Raw genomic sequence first — 23,768 nt, forward strand, 5'->3', positions numbered from 1 at the left:
TCCCGCTTTTGGCCGAAACAACCGCTCTAACCGGAACTAAGACATGGAACGTACGAAGTTATTGTCTCCTCCCTCTCGGGTTCCAACATTCCAACTCGAGTCCCGGTAGGGGCCCGCTTACTATTACTGCTCTGTGGCTCCCGGTTCGGATATCGGGGGCGGCAACGTTAGTCAGAATCATGTCATTTCTGGCGGCGGTGCCGTCAGTGTTTTGCTGCCGGGCCATTCAGAAGAGGGCATTGCGTACTCCTCTTTCCATATTGAGCAATGCATGTATCCCCAATACCGATACGTGTTATGTATGCTTGAATTGGCTATGGTATGCCAGGGGGACCTATTAGCTCCGCGGGCCGAGCACATGGACTTCCAAGTAAAGTCACCAAGAGATACACAAAAGCGTAGCTATGTCCTCGGCGGTTTCATTTTGACTAAAGATACGCCAAAGTACCCAAAGACACTCAGAGTCTGCTGGGTGCATTGACTCTGCGCATGGCTTGCTCCGTGATGCTTGTGGTGAAGAGTAACGTCGAATCCCAGGAATCCCAACAGGTTCCGTAACTGTTCTGCAACAAGGTGTTGGGTGTCTACTTTGCCTTCTTTGCCACAGCTTCTGGCTCGACTGACCAAGACGAGTAGTCATTCACGCCTCTCAAATGGCCAGAGCGCCGAAACTCATAACGATCCAGAAAAACGCCATTCCTGCGCCAAAGTTCAAACAAGGCCGTCAAAGCAAACACCTCCAAGTCGCCCGCTGCGGTCGACGCCGGGGTCCTGGCCAACCCTGAAAAACCCATGTACCCCGTCCTCTGGAAGCAGTGCCAAGTCAAGCAAATACGGCGCCGTCAACGCAGCCCGGTGCAAAGTAATGTGGGGGGAAGACATGGTATGAAGAACGGCCTCATTTCCTGTGACGTACAAAGTCTCGTGCTCTTGCTGCCGTGGCCGCCTCGTACAATGTGAGGTAGTATGGGCCAGCCAACACCCAGAGGACCAATTCCGCCGTCGGCCACGAGATGGGCGACAGGCCGTTGAAGTCGTGGAGGTAGTAGCGGTTCGGATGCGAGTGGACGTTCTTGCTGACGAGGAACTAATACCCAGCGAGGCTGAGCACAAGGGACAGCGTTATGACGATGTAGCCAGCTGAACGGTGAAAGCCGGGATACGTCTTGCGGAAGCTGTCGAGCTATTAGAGAGGCATGAGGATGCTCTAGACAATGGCCGGTGCCGCGTGCAGCCCTTGGTATATCCATGCGCGAGCAGTTTGGAGCCGGAACCCTATGACGTGAACTCCGGTCTAAGAATATTGTGGGAGTGAGCACATGGAGGGATTTTTCCCATCGTTTTTTTGGTCTCCCAGCTGTGGGCGTGACCCCGGAAAACGAACCTCTGGATGCCGGGTCGTCGTAAACAAGGCGCTTTTCTGTCCCAAGGATGCTGCTCTCGGGGAGTCTGATTAAAGGAGAGGCGGCGAATATGATCATCAACATGCTGAGAGGGACTATTGTCTTTTGAGGGACGTGAGCAGGGCGCTTGAAAGCTATTTTTGAAACACGTCAAGGGAACAATGGCTCGGTTCGGATGGTTCGGCGTGGCTGGTGCAGTGAAGCCATTATTTATATCCATCGAGGTGGTGTCGGCTCAAGAACAACTTGTTGGGAATTGCCATGCTCGAAATGGCTTGTGTCCCAATCTCTAGCTGGGGAGCAATGTCGTGGCTTGTGCCAGCTGCACTACCAAACTGGAAGGAGCCTCCGATAGTGCAGATTTCTATCTCTCTTTTGTATTACAAAGAGAAACGGGCTAAACTCGCATCACCAACCACGAGGCACAGAGGGTTGGAGTGATGAGCAGAAACATTCAATTCACATACGATTACGGCCTCGATGTGATTGTCGCATACTCGCTTTCGCTTAGTCTTTCGGAAATGGCCATGTTTACCATGATCATCACGCGGCGCAGATGCACGGGCAATGATATATGCCGGCCTCCGCTTTGCTCGGGTCCGGATTTGACTTTCGGTCTCTTTCGAGTCATCTTTCAGGTTCAGACGAATTTTGATGTGACTTGACTGTCTGACCAATGGTACAACACGGAAATCAGCTGTATTGTAACTTTCGAGGTACCTCGCTTTGGGACCGACTCGTGACATTGTTACACAGCGGCTACCAGAAACGGTATGCAACACAACTGGCTTCATGTATTTGGCTCCAGACTAGCTCATCCAACCGTATCGACAGACGGATGGACATACACAACCCCCGCCATATTCCCTGGTTCTAAAAACACGGCAACAACTTGTCGAGCCCCCGATGCCAACCAGTCACTCAAACAGAAGCATCATCATTATGCAACACGGTCCTCAAAACTCTCCTTTACATCATCTTCTCAGCACTTCCAAGCAGCAGACGTTGCACGGCGACTCAGAAAACCTTTCCCCCGCACTGAGCACAAAATGGTGCTGTAGTAGCATTGCCGCAGTTGCCGCAATACCGCGCCGTCTCCCCGTGTTGCATCGGGGCAGGCTCGACATTCTGATAGACCGGAGCAGGAGCCTGGGACTTTGTCGGATCCACATTGTACGGCTGCTGGAAGTAATTCTGCGGCGGCGCGGCATAACCGCTGTTCACAGGCGGCGGGTTGACGTAGGTGACGGTCGTCGATGGCTGAGCCCGGTTCCTCCCCTTTACACACCAAATGATGAGAAGAATCCAGGCGGTCAATTTGAGAAGGCTGGCAATGACGAAGCAGGCGATGGCGCCATACCAGTTGCTATCGGTGTAATAGCCGTAGCCGTCGAAGCTGGCAGCCCATGCGCCCATCAGACCTCCCCCAATGATGAAGAAGACGATGGCAGCGATGAAGAAGGAGACTGGCCACCAGCGTGACATGCCTCGCCTCGCCGGGACATATTGCTGCTGCACGATTGTTTGGCCCTGCGGGCTGGTCATTTCGTATGCCATTTTGGTGATCAAGACGATGATGGGGAGAGGGCCAAGGAGACAAGCCCGTCTTGGGGTCGGGGTGAATAAAAAGAGAAGCAAACTTCTAGTTGATTTTCCACAACCTAGCCCTCCTCCATAGGTAATCAGTTGCTAGAGCAGCTGAACTCGCAATTTCGGCTTGCGCGTTGATTGACAATGACACCGGGAAATCGGCACACATCCAGCCTCGATCATCCTCGTCGCTCATCGACCTCATTCGACCTTTCGGCAGGTCGAGGCGCCGCCACCATAACAGCTTGACAGCATAGCGTGGCAAGCGTCCGTAGCTGAGGCTGAGATGCAGGTTGCAGGTCGCACAATCCAGGAAGCATTCCTTCTCTGAGCTCGCCTTATCCATTGCGGGCGGACCGCCATGGCTTCAGCCCTGCCTATAGTGAAGCCCATGGGGCTCTTCCTGGCTTGACTTGCATCGTCATCATTGGCGCCTCGACAAAGGCCAGTAGTCTCGATGTTGCATACGGAGCATTGAGATGTGAATACGGAGTAGCTCTCGGATACCTCCCACCAGCGCGCAGATGCCTGTACAGGTCGCTCTTCCCATTTGATATTTTGCAATTCCGATGGATGAATTGGGCAGCTGTGCTCCGTACCGTCATAAGGGAGACTATTTTTAGACACCATTTCGATTCGTCTGAATGCTGGCCAGGGGCGCCCGAAGCGCCAGGATGGATCGCGTCAGCTAGGCAATTGCCGCTGGTTCTGGATTGCCAGGCAGCTTAAAAGCCGGCTGGGGTGAAGCTAGGCTTGACTTGGTACTGAGTCGTGTCCGTGTCTCGACTTTCATTCAAGTGGCTCGACTCCGTGTAGTCGGTGAATACTAAACATGGTGTGCCCGGCTATGGACCTGAAGAGATTCAGCGCTTGACAAAGCAGGAACAGGCACGGGACGTCTTTCGCCCAGTGGGAAGGTGCCCACCACCACGACTTGTGCCTGTTGGGTTTGCGTCGTCTAGTCCCCCTCTGATTTCCTTATCCTTTGCATAATATTCCTCAAGCCTTCAACATCACCCTCAATAGTGCCCGCCTTCTCCTTGTCGACCCATCCCTCTGTGTGGCCGCCCCCAAAGTAAAATGATCCACGCCCAAATAACACCACCTCCGTGCAAAGATGGTGGTTTAAATCTTGCTAAATGCGCCTGGCACCTTGGGTCCTTGGGGCAGAACTGAAAATGGTGGCCGATGTTCAACCGCACGCTGACGCTTTCACCTCCAGCCTCGATGGCCTCGAAACTCGGATGGAATGCTGATGACAGCATCATCTTCTTTATTATTCGAGAAAGAAAAGTATGAGCTGAACCCTGGGTAATGCGCTAGCCGGCCACCACTACCTTCGAAATTAAGACTCTTAGTGACTGGCATCAGATGTTTAAAGCAGTCGCCCAGTGGTCGAGAACATGTCGTCTACAGCAGTATTTTATGTGTTGTACCCCCTTATTATTATATATCCCTTGCGACAGCTCAACCGGAGACAACCAGTCCCACGCAGACCGACTATCCTCAACCCTGTTGGCCAAAGAAGACAAGGAAAAGAAGATGGGCCAAAAAAGTAAAGACTGGATGCATTACTTGTCGGGTTGTTCTCCATGATGCGGCCAACGACCATGTGCTTCCGGTGCGGAACTTGATACTGACCGCGTATGTCGACGTCTTTGCAGCACGCGCCGTGTCAAGTGCGATGAATTCAAGCCAACCTGTAAGAACTATACATCGTTGGGGCGAAAATGCGGCGGCTATGCATATTCTAGAGATTCATGTATCACTCTGCCAGCCGGCCCAGACACATGCACCTCCTGGGATTTAATGCAGTCAACAGGAGCTCTGGATGTTTGAATTTCTCTGCAATCACGCAGTCCATCAGGTAGCGTCTGCTTTTGATGTCGCCTTCTGGACACTAGATGTTTGGCGAGCCACTCAATCAAGTCCAGCACTTTTGCACGCGTGCCTTGCCCTGGCAGCCATGACGGCCAGGAAGCAAATTATATCCTCAAACACAAATACAGATGCTTGTAGGCACACCGACCAGGCCCAGAATCGCTACACATTTGCACTTGGTCACTACGAAAAATCAATCCAATGTCTTGTTCCAATTACACACCGAGGCTTGACCTCTGGTCTAACGTACAGGGACCAAGAGACGCTTCTTCTCGCCATTGTTCTGTTCATCAGGATATGCTGCATCCTAGGCGAATGCTGACCAAGCACTGAATCATGCACAAAATAACTCGAAGCTTTTTAATAGTTGGAAATTCTGGGAGCGTGTAGGCGGATCCTCCGCCTCCGTCCCTAGCAACAGTGGTGCAGTGAACGCACAGTCTCTGCTTACGCTGATAACCTTTTTCGAGTACCAGCCTCGAGAGGAAAACCCATACCGACCTGGCCTAGGGGGCTACTTGGACGCAATCGGGTATACCTGGAGCAACCCCATACTATACAAGGGCCTTGTGTGAGCAAAGCTGCCGCCTGCATCGTCGAGCTTCGTGTTTGGCAGTCCAAATATAGCAACTTGCGTAGGAGCCTGACACTAGCCCAGACTCAAGCCAGCTCAGAGGGCATACAAGTACTAGGCCTGATTTCCATGGTCGTTGAGCTATGCGTGAATCTCGGCCTTTTGGGATCCCAGATTGCGTACGACGCCCGCAACCACTTTCAAGAAACTGGCGGATCTGGGAGAGCAACCTTACAAGCAGCTTGTATCCGATGTCCGTCGTCCGACAGCAAAAGCACGCTCTAATTTCTTCCCTTTTCCTATCAGTAGTGGCTTGTTCTTCATCGCGGGAGTCAAGTGTCGGGATGGCGTTACCCGGCGCTGGTTCATTCGTCTTTTGCAAGAATGGCCGCGACGCGAGGGGCTCTGGGAGAGCAGAAATTCTGGCACGACTGTGTGAGACCGTCATGAGGAAGGAAGAACGGGTGACGCAGGTTGGAATTGCAGAGCATAGTGGCTGGGTCGTTTCGTATGAGTGTCAATGTGATCCTGGTGCTCTCATCTGTGATAACCATTGGGTCTGTCATATCGAGACATTTGTTGCCGAAGGACAGGCGATATTGAATTCGCGGACAGTGGGAGACTGTCACAATGATCTACCGGGGAGCACGGAAATAGTTGTTTGGCAACGAGGCTGGATTCAGTATTGCGAGCGTGGCTCAACGCCCCCCCAACTTGGTCATGTAATTGGGGTAGGTCAGCCGAACTAGAGGTACGCAAGTTGGATCGCTGCCATTCACAGGTACTCGACGAGACAAACATTGAACAGTTCAGGTGACATTTGACTAATCAAGAAAATTGTCAGATAAAATCCAAGGCTCCCAAATTTAATCGTACAGTCATCGATATGTAACATCTCACTATCAACACAAGAAACCATATCTAACAATTAGACCAAGCGGGAAAACAAGCCCTCGTTACCCCCATATTATGCAAAACAAAGGCGCATTTCTTCACCACATCTTAGTAGCCAGCTCTCCCAAGTCTCTCCTTCTCATCCAGGACAGACTCGTCATGAGCGGGTTTTGGCTGCTGTTGATGGTGCTCATACTCGACAGCAGCGGGCTCGCTCTTCTCGTCCAGAACAGTGTCGCCAGGAGAAGGCATGCGGCCCACTTCCTGTACAACGGTGTGGTCAAAGTCGGAGCGGCCCTCGATTGCCCCGAGAACTTCAAAGAGGGGCTTTGCGCCCATGGGCCACGCAACGTCGCCACAAAGGATCTTCTTGGCCGAGATGCCGCGCTCATTGTAGAAGACGGAGTTGGCGTCGGCGCGGCTGACAATGATGGTGCCGTCGATCTGGACGCCGGCCCAGAGACCACGGCTCTTCATGTAGCTCCACATGGGGCGGACCGTCTTAGAGAGGGCGGCGTCGACGCTGGCACCGGCGCCGATAGGGCCCATGGCGACGGAGGCATCACCGCCGAGAGATACGCGCGGGTTGGTAAAGGCATTGACCTGGACCGGGGTGTTAAGTACGCAAACGCAGTCGTAAATGTCGAGGCCGAGCATGAAGCCGGCACCGACGGTGGAAACGACAAAGGATGAGGGGGGCGACCAGGTGCCGTCCGGGCGGCGAGCGACGACAACACCGGAGCCAGCAGCGAGAGAGCCATGGAAAGCACCGGCACGAATCACGTTAAAGATAGCAAGACCGGCACAGGTTCTCAAGACAGCGTCGGGAATCTTGACCAAGGACTTCTTAGTGATGCCGGTCGGGTGCATAGGCCCGTCTGTCTTGGGGGCCGGAGAAGCGCCGAGGCCTGTAGATTGGGGGAATTAGAAGGGTGCCCATTGTAGAGTTTGCAACAAAAGTAGACGACATACTGGTAAAAGAGTGAAGAATACGAGCAGCCTTGCCGCATTCCTTCTGCACGCTGGTAGGCCACCAGCCCTCAGCGCCAACGACATTAGCAGCCTTGTTCAACGGCCAGCCGGCCTTGGTGGTAATGGAGTGAAACTTTTGCCCAAAGGAGCTGGGCTTTTGAGGAGCAGCTCCGACGGAAGCGTTGTAGTTGGGAGCATTCATGTTGGCGTCAAAGGTCGAGCTGGGTGTGAGATCAATGTGAGGAGTGGTGTAGGCAGGAGGCTGCCGCTGCTCTTGTTGTTGTTGTTGTTGTTGTTGACTGGTGCGGTCGTTGTAGGCGGCGTTATCGCCATTGTAATTATGGATGCTGTAGGCAGTCATTGTAATTGTAGTTAGCCGTGTGTCAAAGGTGCCAAGATGCGTGTGATGTGTACAGTGTTGTTTTGTTGATTGGCAGTGATGCAGGTGGTGGTAAGTCGAGCTTTGAGCTTATTTCTTGTCGTGATTACTCTGATCTCCTTGGAATTCTTTTTCCAATCGAAGGCTGCACAAACATCTTATATTTCTGTGTCGACTGCCATGGTCTGGCTTCCTCGCTCACTCGGCCCCAAGCCGCGATGTCGTCGCAATGAGCATGCCATGCCAGACATAACGACAACGACCCCTGTCAACTTCCATGCCGCCAAGGCATCATCTCCGTGCACCACGGAGGGTCAAGTGCCTGGGTGCGTTCGTGGATCTTGTGGCTGAGCTTATTGACTATTGCACTTCTGACCTTCGAGATGGCTGTCGCCTCCGGTGGATGCAGGCGAGTGACGCGTGGACGAGATGGTGGCCGCGAGCCACGACGCAAAGGCCGAAGACGAACGAACGCATCCGAGTGCGAGCAGGCAAGAGTGAACCAGCCAGCCAACCAACTTGTCGCCTGCCATACGGCGGGTGGAGAAGCATCTCCAGAACCAGAGCACCAGCACTGTACCGAGTATCTTGCCTTCTTTCAATGTCCAATGTCCATGGAAGTCTATTTTGGCTTTTTGAGCCTCGACTCTTACACTCATTATCTCATGAGAGACAAAACGGCCTAAAACACATGCTCCCGCAACGCTGTGCTGCAAAGGAGGCTGTAATCACCGTTGTGAGCGAAGCCTGGAGGTAAGAGACGAACCGAGTCTTTCGCGGCTATGCATTTGGAGTTGACTGACTTCCTAGCTCCGAGCACGAACACTCAAGCCTCGAGCATACGTAGAGCAGGAATCATATCTAATCTGAATACCGGAAACATTCCCGATCGAAACCAGCATAAAGAATGTGGCGATCGCTGAGGTGAAACCTCCAGCTCGGCGACGGCTCGGACCGTCATTCTGAATGTGCTTTCTCCTTGTAAGTAAAGTGGTATTGACATGTTTTTGCGCTTGGCAAAGTGCAAACCACCGTTGCTTGTTCATTTTCCCGTATTCATCGTCTCCATTTTTGTGCTGGAGACTCGCTCACCCTTGGCTCTATTGACTGCCGTCAGCTCATCTGCTTACCGCATGATAAGTGCTGACTTTATTCAATACACTCATGAGAACAACTTAATAAAAAAAACCAGCTTAATAATACACTCGTGAGAGGGCCAGGGATTGGCAATAGAAAGTCACCGCGAGTTGAAATGCCACAGTCATCTATTGGATTGCAAAAGCCGATACGTTCCCTCATTGTATTTCGGACCGCATCAAGTGCAGAGTATCGTTTCTAAAACACAAGAAGTAAGCAAGCACGCTCGGCCGAGGTTCCTCGATCTACGTTCTCAAATAGTTTAAGTCACCAACACCACGAAACATCGTGGGACCCTGCACGTCACTACTACTCACTAGCTGCGTGCGAGGCGCTCTAGCCAATCAGAACAACGAACACGTGCAGCCTGACAAGGAGATTCGGATGACACGACCATGCTTAACAATATCTTTTGATATTCCCCCAGACCTCACGATTCGCGGGCGCAGCTCTGTCCCAATGGCTCAATGGCTCAATGGGGAAGGGTGACGTCTCCATCCCTCGGCCCGATGCAAATAAAATAGTAAGGGGTATTCGTGCAGACATACCCAGCAGCTTCTCCCACAAAACGCCTCAATCTCAATCAACAAGTGCTGTGACGCATAGTCAGTCCTTCAAACACGAGCAAAATGAGATTTGCGCGCAGACCCGGATCCTCGGCATTATGCATGGTCAGACGCACAGTGGACGGGGCAAAAACGCTAACCTTTAAACATGCCACGAATAACAACCCTGATTTGAGTTTTCAGGGGCCAGGGTGGGCTGGCTTGTGGAGGCAACTCAGTTAACAATTCAGTTACAAAAGCACCAACAAACCGCGCCTTGGTCTTGGGAAAGGGTAAACAACACCATGGGCAATTGTGTTTGTGTATCCACGTCGTGGCCATAGCTGTATTTCGCAATATGAAGCCCTCGCCAGTATTGGGTCTCACGGCCCTGTTGTTGCCTTCCTTGTCATCAGGTCTCCCGTCTGCCCAACTCGACGCGAGACAAGGCAGTCCATCATGGTTTCTGCCGGACCTGGACCATACTTCGGGTCCTGTGAGAGGCTATGTGCCGAATCTTGTCAATGGGGCCGGAAAGCCCAACTACACTTACCCGGTTTATAAGGCTGTCAACTCTGGCGACTCCCAGGGCCTCATTAATGCAATCTACTCGGACGGACCCAGTGGTGGCCAGCGAGATAACTGCTGGCTTGCCGGACAACCTCGAGTTGTTTACTTGGCACCGGGTAAAGAATCTCCAGAGGGCCCCGTGATAGCCTTGATCAAGTAAAAAGGAGCTGGGCCAGTTCTGACCAGCTTTTGCAGGAACATACACGCTCTCTTCCACGCTGTTTCTAGACACCGACACCGTGATTATCGGCGACGCCTCGAACCCACCTACTATTAAAGCTGCCGCTGGCTTCAACGGCAACTACCTCATCGTTGGTGGTCAGGGAGATGGCGACAATCATCCATGTGGCGGATTTGCCGGGGAGACGCATTTCTCAGTTATGAGTGAGATTTACCTTCTTGCCCTCACACATGGGGAACAGAATGGCTGACAAGCTCGTAGTCAAGAACGTTATTCTGGATACTACAGCAAACTCGGGCAGTGGCAGTTTCGCAGCCTTGAGCTGGGCTATTGCTCAGAATTGCGCACTGGTATGTTTACTTTGAGGATGGCTCAAACAGTGAGCGAGTTTGTCGGCTAACTTTGGTGTCTAGGTTAATGTGAAAATCAACATGCCTCAGGGTGCTCATACTGGTAAAGGAACCCCCTAGACTTCCCAGCATTGTACAAAGCGGCAATCTCCTAATGCAGACTCTCCCCATATAGGCATCGTGATGGGTGGTGGTTCGACAATCTCAGTTTCTGATGTGCAATTCAACTTTGGCAACGTTGGTTTGCATTGGAGCGGTAAGCGTGGTTGATTGTTACTTGTTTTGCACAATGTGGCATCCTTGCCAAACATTCTTGAACTTGTGCCGTCTAACGCAATATTGTTAGGCCACCAACAAGGACAAGTCAAGGGTATGACATTTAACAAGTGCACGACGGGTATCCTGATCGACAGCGGCTTCACCATCAGCATCTTCGCCCCAGTCTGCAACACCGTCGGCAACTGCATCGTCCTCAACTCGGGCAACCCCTGGGTCGCCGTCATCGACGGGCAGAGCATAAATTCGGGCGACTTCTTCACCAGCCGAGTCGGCTTCCCCAACTTCATGCTCGAGAACGTCTCCAAAGACACCACCAACTCCAACATGGTCACTGTGGGCGGCAGCGTCAAGGTCGGCGGCGTGTCGAGCTTGGGGACGTATATTTACGGAAACACTCGAGGCGCCAAACCAATCTACCAATCTGATCCCACCTCAAAACCAGTCTCTAGACCGGCGGCTCTTGCTCCAGGAGGCAAGTATCCTGTTATCAGCGCGCCACAGTACGCCGACAAGACATTCTCCGATGTTGTGAACCTCAAGGACGAGAACCAGAATGGAGGCTTCAACCTACACGGAGACGGTTCAGTTGATGATACGGCGGCGCTGCAGGGTGCTCTCAACAAGGCGGCCAGTCAGGGCAAGGTTGCGTATCTGCCCTTTGGCATCTACAGAGTTACCTCGACCATTACCATCCCCCCTGGCACTGAGTTGTACGGAGAGGCCTGGTCCACCATCTCGGGATCAGGCAGCGCCTTCTCGTCCGAGTCGAGCCCTACACCAGTCGTACAAGTCGGCAGCTCACCAGGCCAAAAGGGCACGGCACGCATTCAAGACATTCGCTTCACTGTCAACGAGGCTCTCCCGGGGGCCATTCTTTTGCGAATCAACATGGCGGGCAATAGCCCCGGCGACGTGGCCGTCTTCAACTCCCTCAGCACCATTGGCGGCACCCGCGACACCACCCTCAGCTGCAGCAGCGAAGCCAACTGCCGCGCCGCCTACCTCGGCCTGCACCTCGCGGCCGGTTCATCAGCCTACATAGACAACTTCTGGTCATGGGTAGCCGACCACCCCAGCGACAACAGCGCAAAGGGCATTCACACCGCGGTCAAGGGAGGCGTCCTCATCGAAGCCACAGCTGGGACATGGATCGCGGGTCTTGGGTCGGAGCACAACTGGCTGTACCAGCTGAGTCTGCACAATGCCGCCAACATCTTCATCTCGCTCTTCCAAAGCGAGACCAACTACTTCCAGGGCACCCACGTCGCCCCGTTGCCGGGACAGCCCTTCAACGTCACTGCTTCGGACCCCGATTTCTCATGGTGCGGCGGCAGCGACAACGAGTGCCGGATGGGCCTTGCGCAGTACTACGTCGGCAGCAACAGTGGCATCTATCACTACGCCGCTGGCGGTTGGAACTTTGAGTCGTTGACGGGCCTGAATCAGGGCTTGATGAACTATATTCAGAGCACGGTGAGCAATGGGAACTTGCATGGGTTTACCACTGGGCCGAATGTCACAGAGGCTATGAGGCTGCCCAACGGCAACCAGTTTGGACATGGCGGAAACGATGGCTATGCCGGATCGTGGGGGACGCTTATTGCGGACATTGCCGGCCAGTCTTGAGGGTAGTCTGTCGTCCAAGTAGAAGGCGGTTCCCGATTGTTGGTTCTGTTAGGATTGGTGAATATGCTAGGTGATGTAAACCGCTGGACAGAATGTGAGGTCAGCAACCAATGTCGGTTGTTTTGCCCCGACGCAGATGGAGAGCTTCCATCAAAGACCCAGTTGCCGCAGTGGTTCCACAGGTCCAGCTCTGCGTCTGTTATCAATCTATCTCTCTACCGGTAAGATGTTCCAGTAATAAAAGTAGTAGTCTTTGGTTCAGCAAGAGTGCAATGCCGCAACTTTGCTCTGATGACGCTTCATGTAGAAGCTCAAGTTGTCACCACCATTCAGTGTGCTGCACCCAACCCCCCCCTGACATCCAGACAAGCACCTACTTACCCAACCCTCACCATGCATAGCAAATTACTTTACTCCGTATCTTCCTAGAGTATGCCATTCCACAGACAGTCTCCAAGGAATTCTACCACCCAAGCTTCTGTCCAATCCTCTCGCGTCATCACACCCCCTTGCAGGGTGATGAGCTCCAACCACAATCCGTGAATGCGTGTGCGAGGCGAAGCTCTCAGTGCTCACTTGGCAGGGCAGCACCTTCCAGCTTATATCAACACCATCGCGTCGCCATCTTGTTCCCATGCATACGCAGCCCTTCCACCTCCCACCACCGGATCCATCACAAACACATCGGACCCAAGCAATTAACCCGCCATTGCAGCTACAACGCCCATTGCCACCGAATCCATCACGACTTTACACGTCATCGTCACCTGGCCTGCTATATCATTCTATATCATGCCCGCCACAGTAGAAACCACCAGCGCCACTAGCAACGGGAGCATCTCCGCCGCCGTGAAAAAACAAGCCATAGGCGCCTCTTCCCACCTCCAGCGCTATTTGGACTGGGCAGCTCCGCCGTCCTCTCGTCAGCGCGCGTACGAGACCATCTCGGCATTTGCCTCGGCGCGACCCCTCCTCTTCGTGAGTACCAACGCCCGCCGGCGATGACCAACTCGTGACAAAGAAAAAGGTGCGAAGGAGCTAACCACCTCGCTGCCAGTCTTTTCTCGTCGCACAAGCCCTGTTGTGCTTCTTCCCGCTCCTGCTGTTCGCCACCTTCTCCCTCTGCACCGTTGCGTTCGGCCTCGTCGCCGCCATCATCTTCGCGCTGTTCTGGATCGGCATCGCGCTCCTCGTCCTGGTCCCCACTCTGCTGGTGACGTCGTCCCTTGCCGTGCTGGTATGGGCCTGGTCGGCGGGCAGTTTCCTTGTCGCGAGGTGGCTCTACCAGCGGGCGCTGCTGAGGGCGAGCGGCGGGGAGGTGCGGGTTGGTACGGACGGGAAGCAGGTGGCCGTCGTCAAGGACGAGGATGGGCTAGATGGAAGCGTAAAGGATGTCAAGGCGGAGCAGTGAGTGACTGGGACGCCCGAAACATTTGACTGTTTACGACACGGCAATAGGGGGGGGGGATTGATTGTATTATATACTCTTTGGCTTGCTTGGTTCGAGGTTGGACATGAAACGACATCGATGCATATTGAGTCTCTCCGAGAGCAAATGGCGCTTTGTTGGGAAACCGTCACCAGTAATCAAAATGTTCAATGAATGCAAAAGGCACCGACCGTCAGAACAATGTATCAGTAGGCCAACACTCATCGTTTGACGCACAATGCAGCACCAAAAAACACGCCGCCGGGCTCTATTGTCTTCCTCCACTACGGAAACTCCCAACCTATACACAATAGTACATTACAAATACAGGCCCTCAGGCTCGCCCTCCTGCTTGGTACGCAGCACACGCTCCCTAGCAGAACGGAAATCCGCCATTTGTACGCGCATACGTCGCTCCCGTAGAGCCATCATGCCGGCTTCCGAGCAAATTGCCTTGATATCCGCTCCGGAAAGATCGTCCTTCTGCGAGATAAACTCTTCCAGATCGACATCATTGTTCAAGTTCATCTTGGATGTGTGCAGCGTGAAGATCTTTCTCTTGGTGTTTTGGTCGGGGTTCTCAAACAAAATCTTCCGGTCAATACGTCCGGGCCGGATCAGGGCAGGATCCAACGTCTCAATCTTGTTGGTGGCCATGATAACCTTGACATCGCCGCGGTCATCGAAACCATCTAGCTGGTTGAGAAGCTCCAGCATGGTTCGCTGCACTTCTCGTTCGCCTCCAGAGGTGGAGTCATAACGCTTGGTACCAATGGCATCGATTTCGTCAATGAACACAATTGAAGGTGCGTTCTCGCCCGCAACCTGTCGCTGTATTAGCTCAAGAACCAACAGAAAAGAACAAAGCAATAAGAGAATGAAATAGAAAGAACGGAACATGGCCTATTTAAAAAAAGAAAAAGAAAAAAAAAGGGGGGGGGGGACATACTTGGAAGAGCTGTCGAACCAGGCGAGGGCCATCACCCAAGTACTTCTGGATCAGCTCACTGCCAACGATGCGGAGGAAGGTGGCAGATGTTTGGTTGGCGACAGCCTTGGCAAGCAGAGTCTTGCCCGTTCCAGGAGCACCGTAGAGAATGACACCCTTTGGTGGCTTGATCCCCATCTCTTCGTACAGCTCGGGATGGAGCAATGGCAACTCGACCGATTCTCTGACTTCCTGGATTTGCGATTCCAAACCGCCAATGTCCGCGTACGATTCCGTTGGAGCCTTGTCGAGCTTCATAACGCTGACAATAGGATCGGTATCATCTGTGAGAACACCAACGATGCTCACGCTCTTATGGTGTAGCAAAACACTCGCGCCGGGCTCAAGAAGATCCTTGTCGACGAAACTCATGATGCTGACATAATATTCAGGACCGGTAGTGCTACTAACGATCGCATGGTCATCATCAATGAGCTCTTCCAGCGTTCCAACACCCATTGGGCTTCCGCGCATATCGTCTACTCGCCCGCGCTCGTCGGCTAGTCTGTCCACATCGGCGTCTGGTCCAACGGCGGCGCCCTCCTTGGCAGCCTTGGCCTTTCGCAGGCGCTCCTGGTTCTCGACGTACTCCTCCTCCAAAAGGAGGTGGTCATGGATCCTTTGCATTCGCAGTAGTCGGAGCTTGCATCTGCTGGTAGGGTAGACAGCCGGCAGCTTGGCAGCAGCGCTGGTGCCACCGGCCTTTCTCTTCTTGCGACCAACTCGAGTCGTAGGCCTCGGGGGAGGCTCGTACTTGGGCTTATCCTTCTACAAAAAAAAGGGGGTTAAAAAGAAAGCCATATACAAGTCGCGCATACAGCTTACCTTCTTCTCCTTTTCCTCACGGCCGTCGCCGCCTCCCATGCCAGATTGTCCTTGACCCTTTTCCATCAATCGTCAGCAACGGTAGAAAAGAGACGATACCATTTGGAGCTTACCATGTTGGCGGATCAGGCTCGTAGAGCTTCTAAATCAATGATCTGGGAGCTCAATAACTCTTCCAGCTTCTTAAATAGGTAGCACGGCTGGATGATGATGGATATTGTTAATTGAAGTGGCGATGACGAGCTTCAGGGCAATGCGGAATAGTGAGTGGATTCAGATTGCCGCGATCAGGCGCCAGAGAAACACGACAGCTTCCGTGCTAGTCACGTGCTGGGTCCCAGATGGCATCACGTGCCAGCCAGTCACTCCTCTTGTTCTCTGCCGCTGGAAGTCTTGTCAAAAGCATTCGTTTGCTATTTGCTGTTTGATTTCAATTTATTGTTTTAATCTGGAAGACGTACTAGTATGGTGCAACAGTCTGATATGAAATACTAGAGTTACGCGTGCGTGTACTAGACGTACGACCTCTGCAGATTGGGATCCCAGAATGGACCCAACGAGTTGGGCTGTGATGCGAGCAGCCCTATGTTTTGGAGTGACTGAGGGCTGATGAGGACTGTGTTCCCACGATATTTCTCAGCCAAAGCTCGGGGGGACGCGGCTTCTAGGATCGAAGACGACCCTCATATTGCGGCAACTTGATAAGAGCTTCTCTGAGGGCCGCATTTACAGACACTTCCTCGCCTCCTCCAAGGACACCGGCAATACTTCCGGTATGCAGGCTGTCTATCATTTGCTATTTGGCAAATATCTTATTTGTAAAGACCCAAAAGCCGGCTATGAGAGGCCGCGACTTTCCCGCTAAGCCCGCAATCACGCCTAGGCCCTATCAGCACCTCTTTTGCCGACAACACCACAACACTATAATTAATTATGCCTCTCTAAACAGACACGAAGAGCTGCCCTTGAATTTTGGAAGAAATTACACTTTTGCAGATGAAGCCAAAGTTGACAAAAGGCGTGGCACTGTCAGACCTTGAAGTCCGGAAAGTGAAACTGGCAAACACCGGCGTGTCACCTTGAGGGCAAACTTTGACAGGGCAAACGGGGCCAGCCTCACCCGCATTACTCAGTATTAGAATACTGACCTCATGGCGCTGCAGGTCGCTCCCGGGGTCCAGTGGCCAGTGGCCACCACCATGTTTGTTTGTTCTGCCCCTCCCTTCCAGCCACAGTTGAGTTGACTACAAGCCAAGTACCTAGTACCGCGGCGCCTGCGGGTGTGTCAATAATAACACCGAGTCCCAGGTACTGTTTTCTTTAAAGGTCGAGTGGCATAACCCAGCCCTGTCATCTGCTTGTCCGCCTGGGCACTAGAGCATCTTTGATCGATGTCCTAATCCCACCTTCCACACGGCGACGCTCCATCCTCTTCTCTTTGTGTCTTTACTTTGCACGCCGTGCCCCTGGCCTCCTCATACATCTCGAGCATATAATACCGACGTGCCCTTGTGACCAACCCGCTACCAAAACTTTGCAGCTTATTTCACTCACCAACAGTTAATAATCATCACTGCAATGACGAGCAGCAGAGATCGGCGTGTGGCCAAAGAACTTCAAGACATTCAGGCGGACAGGGACAACTCTGGAGTCTACGCTGCGCCTATTGACGACGTCAACCTGAAGCACTTGAAAGGCACCATCCCTGGCCCTCCCGATACTCCGTACTATGGAGGCACTTTCATAATCGATATTCGAATACCAGATAACTACCCGTTTAAGTCGCCCTCCATGAGCTTCAGCACCAAAATCTGGCATCCGAATGTCAGCAGCCAGACGGTACGTCGTCACCACCACCCGAGGCCCGCCATTGCGTCCCAAGCACCCTTATGACGTTCTGCGTGGCCGGTCGAGAGTCCGACTAACCGGACACTAGGGAGCCATCTGCCTAGACACCCTTGGGTCAGGCTGGTCGCCAGTCCAGACCATCAAAACCGCACTGCTATCTATTCGCATGCTCCTCGAAGTTCCTAACCCAAAAGATCCGCAAGACGCCGAAGTCGCATGCATGCTGATGCAACAGCCCGAGCAGTTTGCCCGTGTCGCCCAAGAATGGGCCATCAAGCATGCCGGCGCACCGAGACAAGAGCTCAATCTGAGCCAGTATAAGAATAACGACGCACCAAAAAGTGACGATGCGAGCAGGTGAGGAAACGTCGTCTTCTTTTTTTTCTAAAAAAAAAAGAAAAGAAAAGAAAAGAAAAACCTGCTTCTGCGGTCTTGGACAACAATAAAGTAACAAGGACTAACTCGAAATACCTACCAATTATAGATACAAAGGATACAGCAAGGACCTAGTTGATCGCTTCGTAAACATGGGCTTCGACGTCGATGCTGTTGTAGATGCCTTCCTTTTTGTAGGTATCGACCGCAACAATGGACAGGACTATGAACTGGAGGAGGCGTATATGGGCGACATCACCGCACGGCTTCCTTGGTGAGCAGTGACTTCCGGAGCGCGCATCGAAACCGAACGCGGTTAGCTGGGCCTAGATCATCCTCAGGATAAACCACACACTTATAGCATTAAGGAACATTGGAAGCGAACTACTGCATAGGAAGGGGAGTTTTATGTATCTTGAATTAATTGCCCATTGTTAAAGCAGGGTTTACTTTTTGTTTTTCTCGTCGTTTTGGAGGAGGGGCGCGTACTTTGGGGTCAAAAGAGTTTCTTTATGTAACAGAGCGAAGCGGTTGTAGAAACATGCGATGAAAGACACTTTGAGTCTTGCATCCGCTCGCGGAACACTCCGATGCTGAGTCTGTCGTCAGATCACTGACACCCAGGTCAGATATTGCATGGATACATGGGTGATTTAGTTACCAACATGGTCCAAGGTGAGCGAGGTGCTTCGTGGATAAGTGTTTTATGCATCCGCAAAGAGCAAATTATAGTTGGTGCAGTCGGAGACCGGCGATTTCTTTATTGTCCTGTTTTTGTTCGCTATTAACCGCCAACCATTCATATTCTATCTGATACGTACGATAATAGGAAAAATTGCAAGTAGACCTCCTTGAACACCAACTGGCGTCTACGCCTCATAGAACAGTCCTCACCCAGCTTCACGCCCCCGAAGAGTCATTGTACAAAAATCTTACAGCCTTACAACAGGTCTCGTCGGACAAACTCGTCGTACAGAGCCTTGCCAAGACCAGCAGGTGAACGCTCGACAATCACGCCGGCGGCCTCGAGGGCCTTGATCTTGGAGTCAGCACCGCCCTTGCCACCAGCGACAATGGCACCGGCGTGGCCCATGCGACGGCCAGGGGGGGCAGAGATACCGGCGATGAAGCTGACGACGGGCTTGCCGCCACCAACAGTGTTTGCCTGCTTCAGGAACTCGGCGGCTTCCTCTTCGGCAGAGCCACCAATCTCACCAATCATGATGATGCCGTCGGTGTCCTCGTCCTCAGTAAAGACCTTTAGGCAGTCGATGAAGTTGGTTCCGCTGAAGGGATCGCCACCGATACCAACGACGAGAGACTGGCCAAGTCCGGCCTGAGTAGTCTGGTTGACGGCCTCGTAGGTCAGGGTACCGGATCGAGAGACGATGCCGATGCGGCCGCGCTTGTGGATGAAGCCGGGCATGATGCCAATCTTGCACTGGCCGGGTGCGATGATACCGGGGCAATTGGGGCCGACGAGACGAGTCTTGGACTGGGACTTGAGCATGGAGGTGATGCGAACCATGTCTGTCACACAAATCACGGTCAGTATGTAGGGGCTCAAGTATCTGGATGGCACTGTGGGTCTTGGCTAACATACCGTGTTGAGGAATACCCTCAGTGATGCAGACAACAAGGGGGATCTCGGCCTGGAGAGCCTCCTCGATACCAGCAGCAGCCACGGGTGGGCTAGGCGATGTGTATTAGCAGCGACGAATTTGGAACGAGAGCATCGAGCCTGTAAAAAGGCAGCGGTGCATGTACGTACGGAACGAAAAGAGCAGTGGCGGTTGCGCCAGTCTCCTTTACGGCCTCGCTAACATTCTTGAAGACAGGGAGGTCAAGGTGAGTGCTGCCGGCCTTCTTGGGGTTGGTACCACCGACGACCTTGGTGCCTGGGCAATATCAACGTCAGCGAGTGGCTCTTTGAGTTTTTTTTTTTTTTTTTTTTTTTCTTTTTTTTTCCTTTTCTTGGCCATGTGGTGTATCGAGGCTTTTTGTTTCGTACCGTATTCGATGGCCTGCTGGGCGTGGAAACTATCGCATGGCTTGTCAGCGTGGAATTTATGTAGCAGGAGAAATGTCTGGTCCAATTGGCACGTACGTTCCCTGCTTTCCGGTGAAGCCCTGGAAGATGACCTTTGTGTCGCTGTTGATGCGCAGGTTCTCAATGGTCTTGGAGTAAGGGGACGACGAGCTGCTGTAGGCGCGGTTGGCGACGTTGCGGAGCGCAGCAGAGCGCACCGCAGCCCTGGGAATGGCCTGCATGATGAGACTGGAGGAGAGAGGACAATGGACTCGAAAACGCTGCACCTGCAAACGCTTGGCCAGAGGCAATGGATTGAGGTACTCGAGGTTGGTTGAGTTGCAGCTTGCGAGACAAAAAGCATCGCCAGAACAAGAAACAGAGCTCGGAGCCCTTTCGGGTGCTCCCGGACTCCGGCAGGTGTCTTTTTCCGGGAAAAGCCATGCAGCGACGTGGCAGTTGGAGTCAGCGGTTGGAGACGCAGGTGGGGCTCTCCCGGTTGACTTTGCCCCGCCGTCGACATTAAAAAAGTAAGTCACTTTCTCTCCACCAGCTTTCTGCAGCCAACGTCGACCAGGCGCGGGACCACGAATTCTCTGTTTGTACGGCCATCAAATTTTGTATCCGCGGGTCCCATCGAGTGCAACCATGGCGACAGCTACCATGACCGCCACGGCGGTCCCGATGCCGAAGAAGAAGGGCGCCGACCTTGCGCCAGAGAGCGAGCGCTTCCTGCGATGCTGCGCCGATGTTGCCAACGCCTTGATTGAAGACCACGAGTCAACCAAGGACGGCAAGGCTGGCCGGGATATCAACCTCAACTCTCTGCGATCCAAGCTGGCCAAGAAGCACAAGCTTGCTAATATCCCTCCCTTGACCGCTATCATCGCCGCCATCCCAGAACATTACAAGAAATACATCCTGCCCAAGTTGATCGCAAAGCCCATTAGTACGACGCCGTCAATGCTTCCACAGCGTGCTACAAACCCGTTCTAACATGCGCACTAGGAACCTCTTCTGGTATCGCTGTCGTTGCCGTCATGTGCAAGCCTCACCGATGTCCTCATATCGCATACACGGGGAACATCTGCGTCTATTGCCCTGGCGGCCCCGACTCCGACTTTGAATACAGCACCCAGTCCTACACTGGCTATGAACCTACCTCGATGCGAGCCATTCGTGCCCGATACGATCCCTTTGAGCAGGCCAGAGGGCGCGTGGACCAGCTCAAGTCGCTGGGCCACTCAGTTGACAAGGTCGAATACATCATCATGGGAGGAACGTTCATGTCGCTGCCCGAATCATACCGAGAGGACTTTATTTCGCAACTTCACAATGCCCTGAGCGGATACCAGACGTCCAAGGTGGATGAAGCCGTCGAGGCTGGCGAGATGAGCAACGTCAAGTGCGTTGGAATCACCATTGAAACACGACCAGACTACTGCCTTCAACCGCACCTTTCAGACATGCTGCGGTATGGTTGTACCAGATTGGAAGTCGGCGTCCAGTCTCTTTATGAGGACGTGGCACGAGACACGAATCGTGGGCACACTGTTGCGGCCGTGGCAGAGACATTCTGCCTCGCCAAGGATGCTGGGTTCAAGGTTGTCAGCCACATGATGCCAGATTTGCCCAACGTGGGCATGGAACGCGACATTGATCAATTCCGCGAATATTTCGAGAACCCAGCCTTTCGAACTGACGGCCTGAAAATCTACCCTACCCTGGTCATTCGAGGGACAGGTTTGTACGAGCTGTGGCGCACTGGAAGATACCAAAACTACACGCCAAACGGACTGATCGACCTCATTGCGAGAATATTTGCACTTATCCCCCCCTGGACCAGAATTTACCGCGTTCAGAGAGATATTCCCATGCCTCTTGTCACCTCTGGCGTGGAGAACGGCAACTTGCGGGAGCTGGCGCTTGCCAGGATGAAGGATTTTGGAACCACCTGCCGAGATGTGCGGACGCGAGAAGTTGGTATCAATGAGGTCAAGAACAAGATTCGACCAAACCAGATTGAGTTGGTTCGCAGAGACTACACTGCGAATGGCGGCTGGGAAACGTTCCTTGCCTACGAAGACCCCAAGCAGGATATTTTGGTGGCTCTGCTGCGTTTGAGAAAATGCACAGAGAAGTACACCTACCGAGAGGAGTTGATAGGTCAGCCTAGCAGCATGGTGCGAGAGCTCCACGTCTACGGAACTGCGGTACCGGTACACGCCCGTGATCCCAGAAAGTTCCAGCACCAAGGTTTCGGCACCCTGCTCATGGAGGAAGCCGAGAGAATTGCTCGTGAGGAGCACGGCAGCGAGAAGATTAGCATCATCTCTGGTGTTGGTGTCCGAAGCTACTACAAGAAACTCGGTTACTGGCTAGATGGTCCCTATATGAGCAAATGGCTAGACGGTCGAGACGAGAATGGCAATCAATAACTTCAGGGTTGACTGTGAAACACGGGTGCAACGATTTATGCATGACTGGCGTATGTTGTGTGGCTTTTGAACATGATGGCGCAAAGGGAGTTGGGACCTCGTCAAAAAATGAGATTTTTCACATTACATGTATACTGGGAACATATCTCTGCAAAGGGCATCAAGCTTGGTCTGGGTGGGCCCCTCCGAAGTTAGATTCAATTCAATACATGTGGGACAACTGCAAGGAGACACCGACTCTATGGATGATGCTCACCGGCTGTTGACGGTGCTGCAGGTGGAGACGCTGCATGCTTTGGGCATTTATGACATTTGACATTTGTTAGCTCTGGGGTTGCGCAATCCAGAAAGTCATCATCGAGGCAGGCACGCTTCCCCGCTCTGAACCAAATGTAACCCGTAAAGTGAAATTCGTGCTGCTCACTCAAACCGCTACTTGTAGAATATCTTGTATTGATTCATGTCATCGGCTGGTCGATTGAACGTACGCCATGACTATTCGAAAAGCACCAATCACGGCCATGGCATCCCATCCAGCAACAACCGGTTCTTGCGCACCTGACGCTGACATGGACATGACTCGTTCAGCCAACAAGAAGATTCCCGATATTTTGGTCAAGCCTTGGAAACTGCCACCTCAGAAAACGTATATCTTCCAAAACGCCAATGTTGTCGACTCTGCCAGCGGCTCTGTACACCAAAAGCAGACAATCAAGCTCGCTCAAGGTGTGATTGCAGCAATTGGCGAGGACATCACTCCCCGTCCTGGGGGACGTCGTCGTTGATGTCTCGGGCAAATACGTCTGCCCTGGGCTCATCGACTGCCACGTTCACCTTACATCCGTCGCCGGCGATGTCAGTTTAATCGGAGGCATTTCAACCTCGGACCCGGCTATATCGTATTTTCGCCAGCCGTTTCTTTGCAACCAAATTCTCAGCCGGGGGTTTACTTCAGTCCGAGACACGGGCGGTGCGACTCTGGCGCTCAAGGAGGCCATCGAGGACGATGTGTTTCCCGGCCCCAGACTCTTCATTTCGAACAAGGCTCTGTCACAGACCGGAGGCCACGGCGACATGCGAGGAGTTCACGACAAACAGAAATGCTGCGGGGGGGATAGCGCGCTGACAACAGTCGTTGATGGCGTGCCTGGTTGTATTCAGGCAACGAGGGAGCAACTTCGCACCGGCGCCGACTTTATCAAGATTATGGCAGGAGGTGGTGTTGCATCGCCAACAGACAAGTTGGAGAATACCTAATTCACGGCAGCTGAGATCCAGGCCATTGCCGAGGTCGCCGACACCTACGGCACATATGTCACTGCTCACGCATACACGCCCAAGGCGATCCGCCACGCCGTGGACAATGGAGTCAAGGGAATCGAGCACGGCAACTTCATCGACGGCGGCAGGCCCGTTATATGGCCAGGAAGGGCATCCGGCTGACACCAACGATCG

At 53.0% G+C, this 23,768-nt stretch overlaps 9 protein-coding genes across 9 annotated transcripts; 5 read left to right on the top strand and 4 right to left on the bottom strand.

Moving 5' to 3' along the window:
- Positions 1-2,199: 2,199 nt before the first annotated feature.
- On the bottom strand, positions 2,200-3,521 carry J3458_019004 (uncharacterized protein). The gene has a single exon (XM_007810120.2). The coding sequence runs from the start codon at positions 2,958-2,960 to the stop codon at positions 2,421-2,423; it is 540 nt and encodes a 179-aa protein (XP_007808311.1). The 5' UTR covers positions 2,961-3,521; the 3' UTR covers positions 2,200-2,420.
- A 2,370-nt stretch (positions 3,522-5,891) lies between these two features.
- On the bottom strand, positions 5,892-8,098 carry J3458_019005 (uncharacterized protein). The gene is made up of 2 exons (XM_007810121.2): positions 7,315-8,098; positions 5,892-7,250 (listed from the first exon to the last, which is right to left on the bottom strand). The coding sequence occupies exons 1-2, from the start codon at positions 7,673-7,675 to the stop codon at positions 6,451-6,453; spliced, it is 1,161 nt and encodes a 386-aa protein (XP_007808312.2). The 5' UTR covers positions 7,676-8,098; the 3' UTR covers positions 5,892-6,450.
- Positions 8,099-8,863: 765 nt separating this feature from the next.
- Positions 8,864-12,767, top strand: J3458_019006 (uncharacterized protein). The gene is made up of 7 exons (XM_007810122.2): positions 8,864-9,042; positions 9,098-10,061; positions 10,141-10,329; positions 10,388-10,476; positions 10,540-10,579; positions 10,652-10,732; positions 10,823-12,767. The coding sequence occupies exons 2-7, from the start codon at positions 9,734-9,736 to the stop codon at positions 12,379-12,381; spliced, it is 2,286 nt and encodes a 761-aa protein (XP_007808313.2). The 5' UTR covers positions 8,864-9,042; positions 9,098-9,733; the 3' UTR covers positions 12,382-12,767.
- A 29-nt stretch (positions 12,768-12,796) lies between these two features.
- Positions 12,797-14,075, top strand: J3458_019007 (uncharacterized protein). The gene is made up of 2 exons (XM_066121355.1): positions 12,797-13,359; positions 13,439-14,075. Exons 1-2 carry the CDS (start codon positions 13,174-13,176, stop codon positions 13,790-13,792), a joined length of 540 nt encoding a protein of 179 aa, XP_065973712.1. The 5' UTR covers positions 12,797-13,173; the 3' UTR covers positions 13,793-14,075.
- RPT2 (ATPase of 26S proteasome regulatory subunit 4) lies at positions 12,872-15,874 on the bottom strand. Its single transcript, XM_007810124.2, has 4 exons — positions 15,737-15,874; positions 15,624-15,680; positions 14,760-15,566; positions 12,872-14,635 (listed from the first exon to the last, which is right to left on the bottom strand). Exons 1-4 carry the CDS (start codon positions 15,737-15,739, stop codon positions 14,129-14,131), a joined length of 1,374 nt encoding a protein of 457 aa, XP_007808315.2. The 5' UTR covers positions 15,740-15,874; the 3' UTR covers positions 12,872-14,128.
- Positions 15,875-17,055: 1,181 nt separating this feature from the next.
- On the top strand, positions 17,056-18,003 carry ubc1_2 (Belongs to the ubiquitin-conjugating enzyme). The gene is made up of 2 exons (XM_066121356.1): positions 17,056-17,462; positions 17,560-18,003. The coding sequence occupies exons 1-2, from the start codon at positions 17,202-17,204 to the stop codon at positions 17,830-17,832; spliced, it is 534 nt and encodes a 177-aa protein (XP_065973713.1). The 5' UTR covers positions 17,056-17,201; the 3' UTR covers positions 17,833-18,003.
- A 173-nt stretch (positions 18,004-18,176) lies between these two features.
- LSC1_2 (ligase of succinyl-coa) lies at positions 18,177-20,282 on the bottom strand. Its single transcript, XM_066121357.1, has 6 exons — positions 19,954-20,282; positions 19,858-19,886; positions 19,618-19,744; positions 19,450-19,538; positions 18,512-19,376; positions 18,177-18,439 (listed from the first exon to the last, which is right to left on the bottom strand). Exons 1-5 carry the CDS (start codon positions 20,115-20,117, stop codon positions 18,787-18,789), a joined length of 999 nt encoding a protein of 332 aa, XP_065973714.1. The 5' UTR covers positions 20,118-20,282; the 3' UTR covers positions 18,177-18,439; positions 18,512-18,786.
- Positions 20,283-20,523: 241 nt separating this feature from the next.
- Positions 20,524-22,313, top strand: ELP3_2 (Elongator subunit; the record flags this gene model as incomplete). The annotated part of the gene is made up of 2 exons (XM_007810127.2): positions 20,524-20,824; positions 20,884-22,313. The coding sequence occupies 2 exons, from the start codon at positions 20,524-20,526 to the stop codon at positions 22,311-22,313; spliced, it is 1,731 nt and encodes a 576-aa protein (XP_007808318.2).
- A 491-nt stretch (positions 22,314-22,804) lies between these two features.
- J3458_019012 (uncharacterized protein) lies at positions 22,805-23,756 on the top strand (the record flags this gene model as incomplete). The annotated part of the gene is made up of 3 exons (XM_066121358.1): positions 22,805-23,005; positions 23,052-23,529; positions 23,581-23,756. The coding sequence occupies 3 exons, from the start codon at positions 22,805-22,807 to the stop codon at positions 23,754-23,756; spliced, it is 855 nt and encodes a 284-aa protein (XP_065973715.1).
- Between the last annotated feature and the right edge of the window lie 12 nt (positions 23,757-23,768).

Source organism: Metarhizium acridum, assembly GCF_019434415.1.
Source record: "Metarhizium acridum strain ARSEF 324 chromosome Unknown scaffold_555, whole genome shotgun sequence".
In the NCBI taxonomy this organism is placed as follows: domain Eukaryota; kingdom Fungi; phylum Ascomycota; class Sordariomycetes; order Hypocreales; family Clavicipitaceae; genus Metarhizium; species Metarhizium acridum.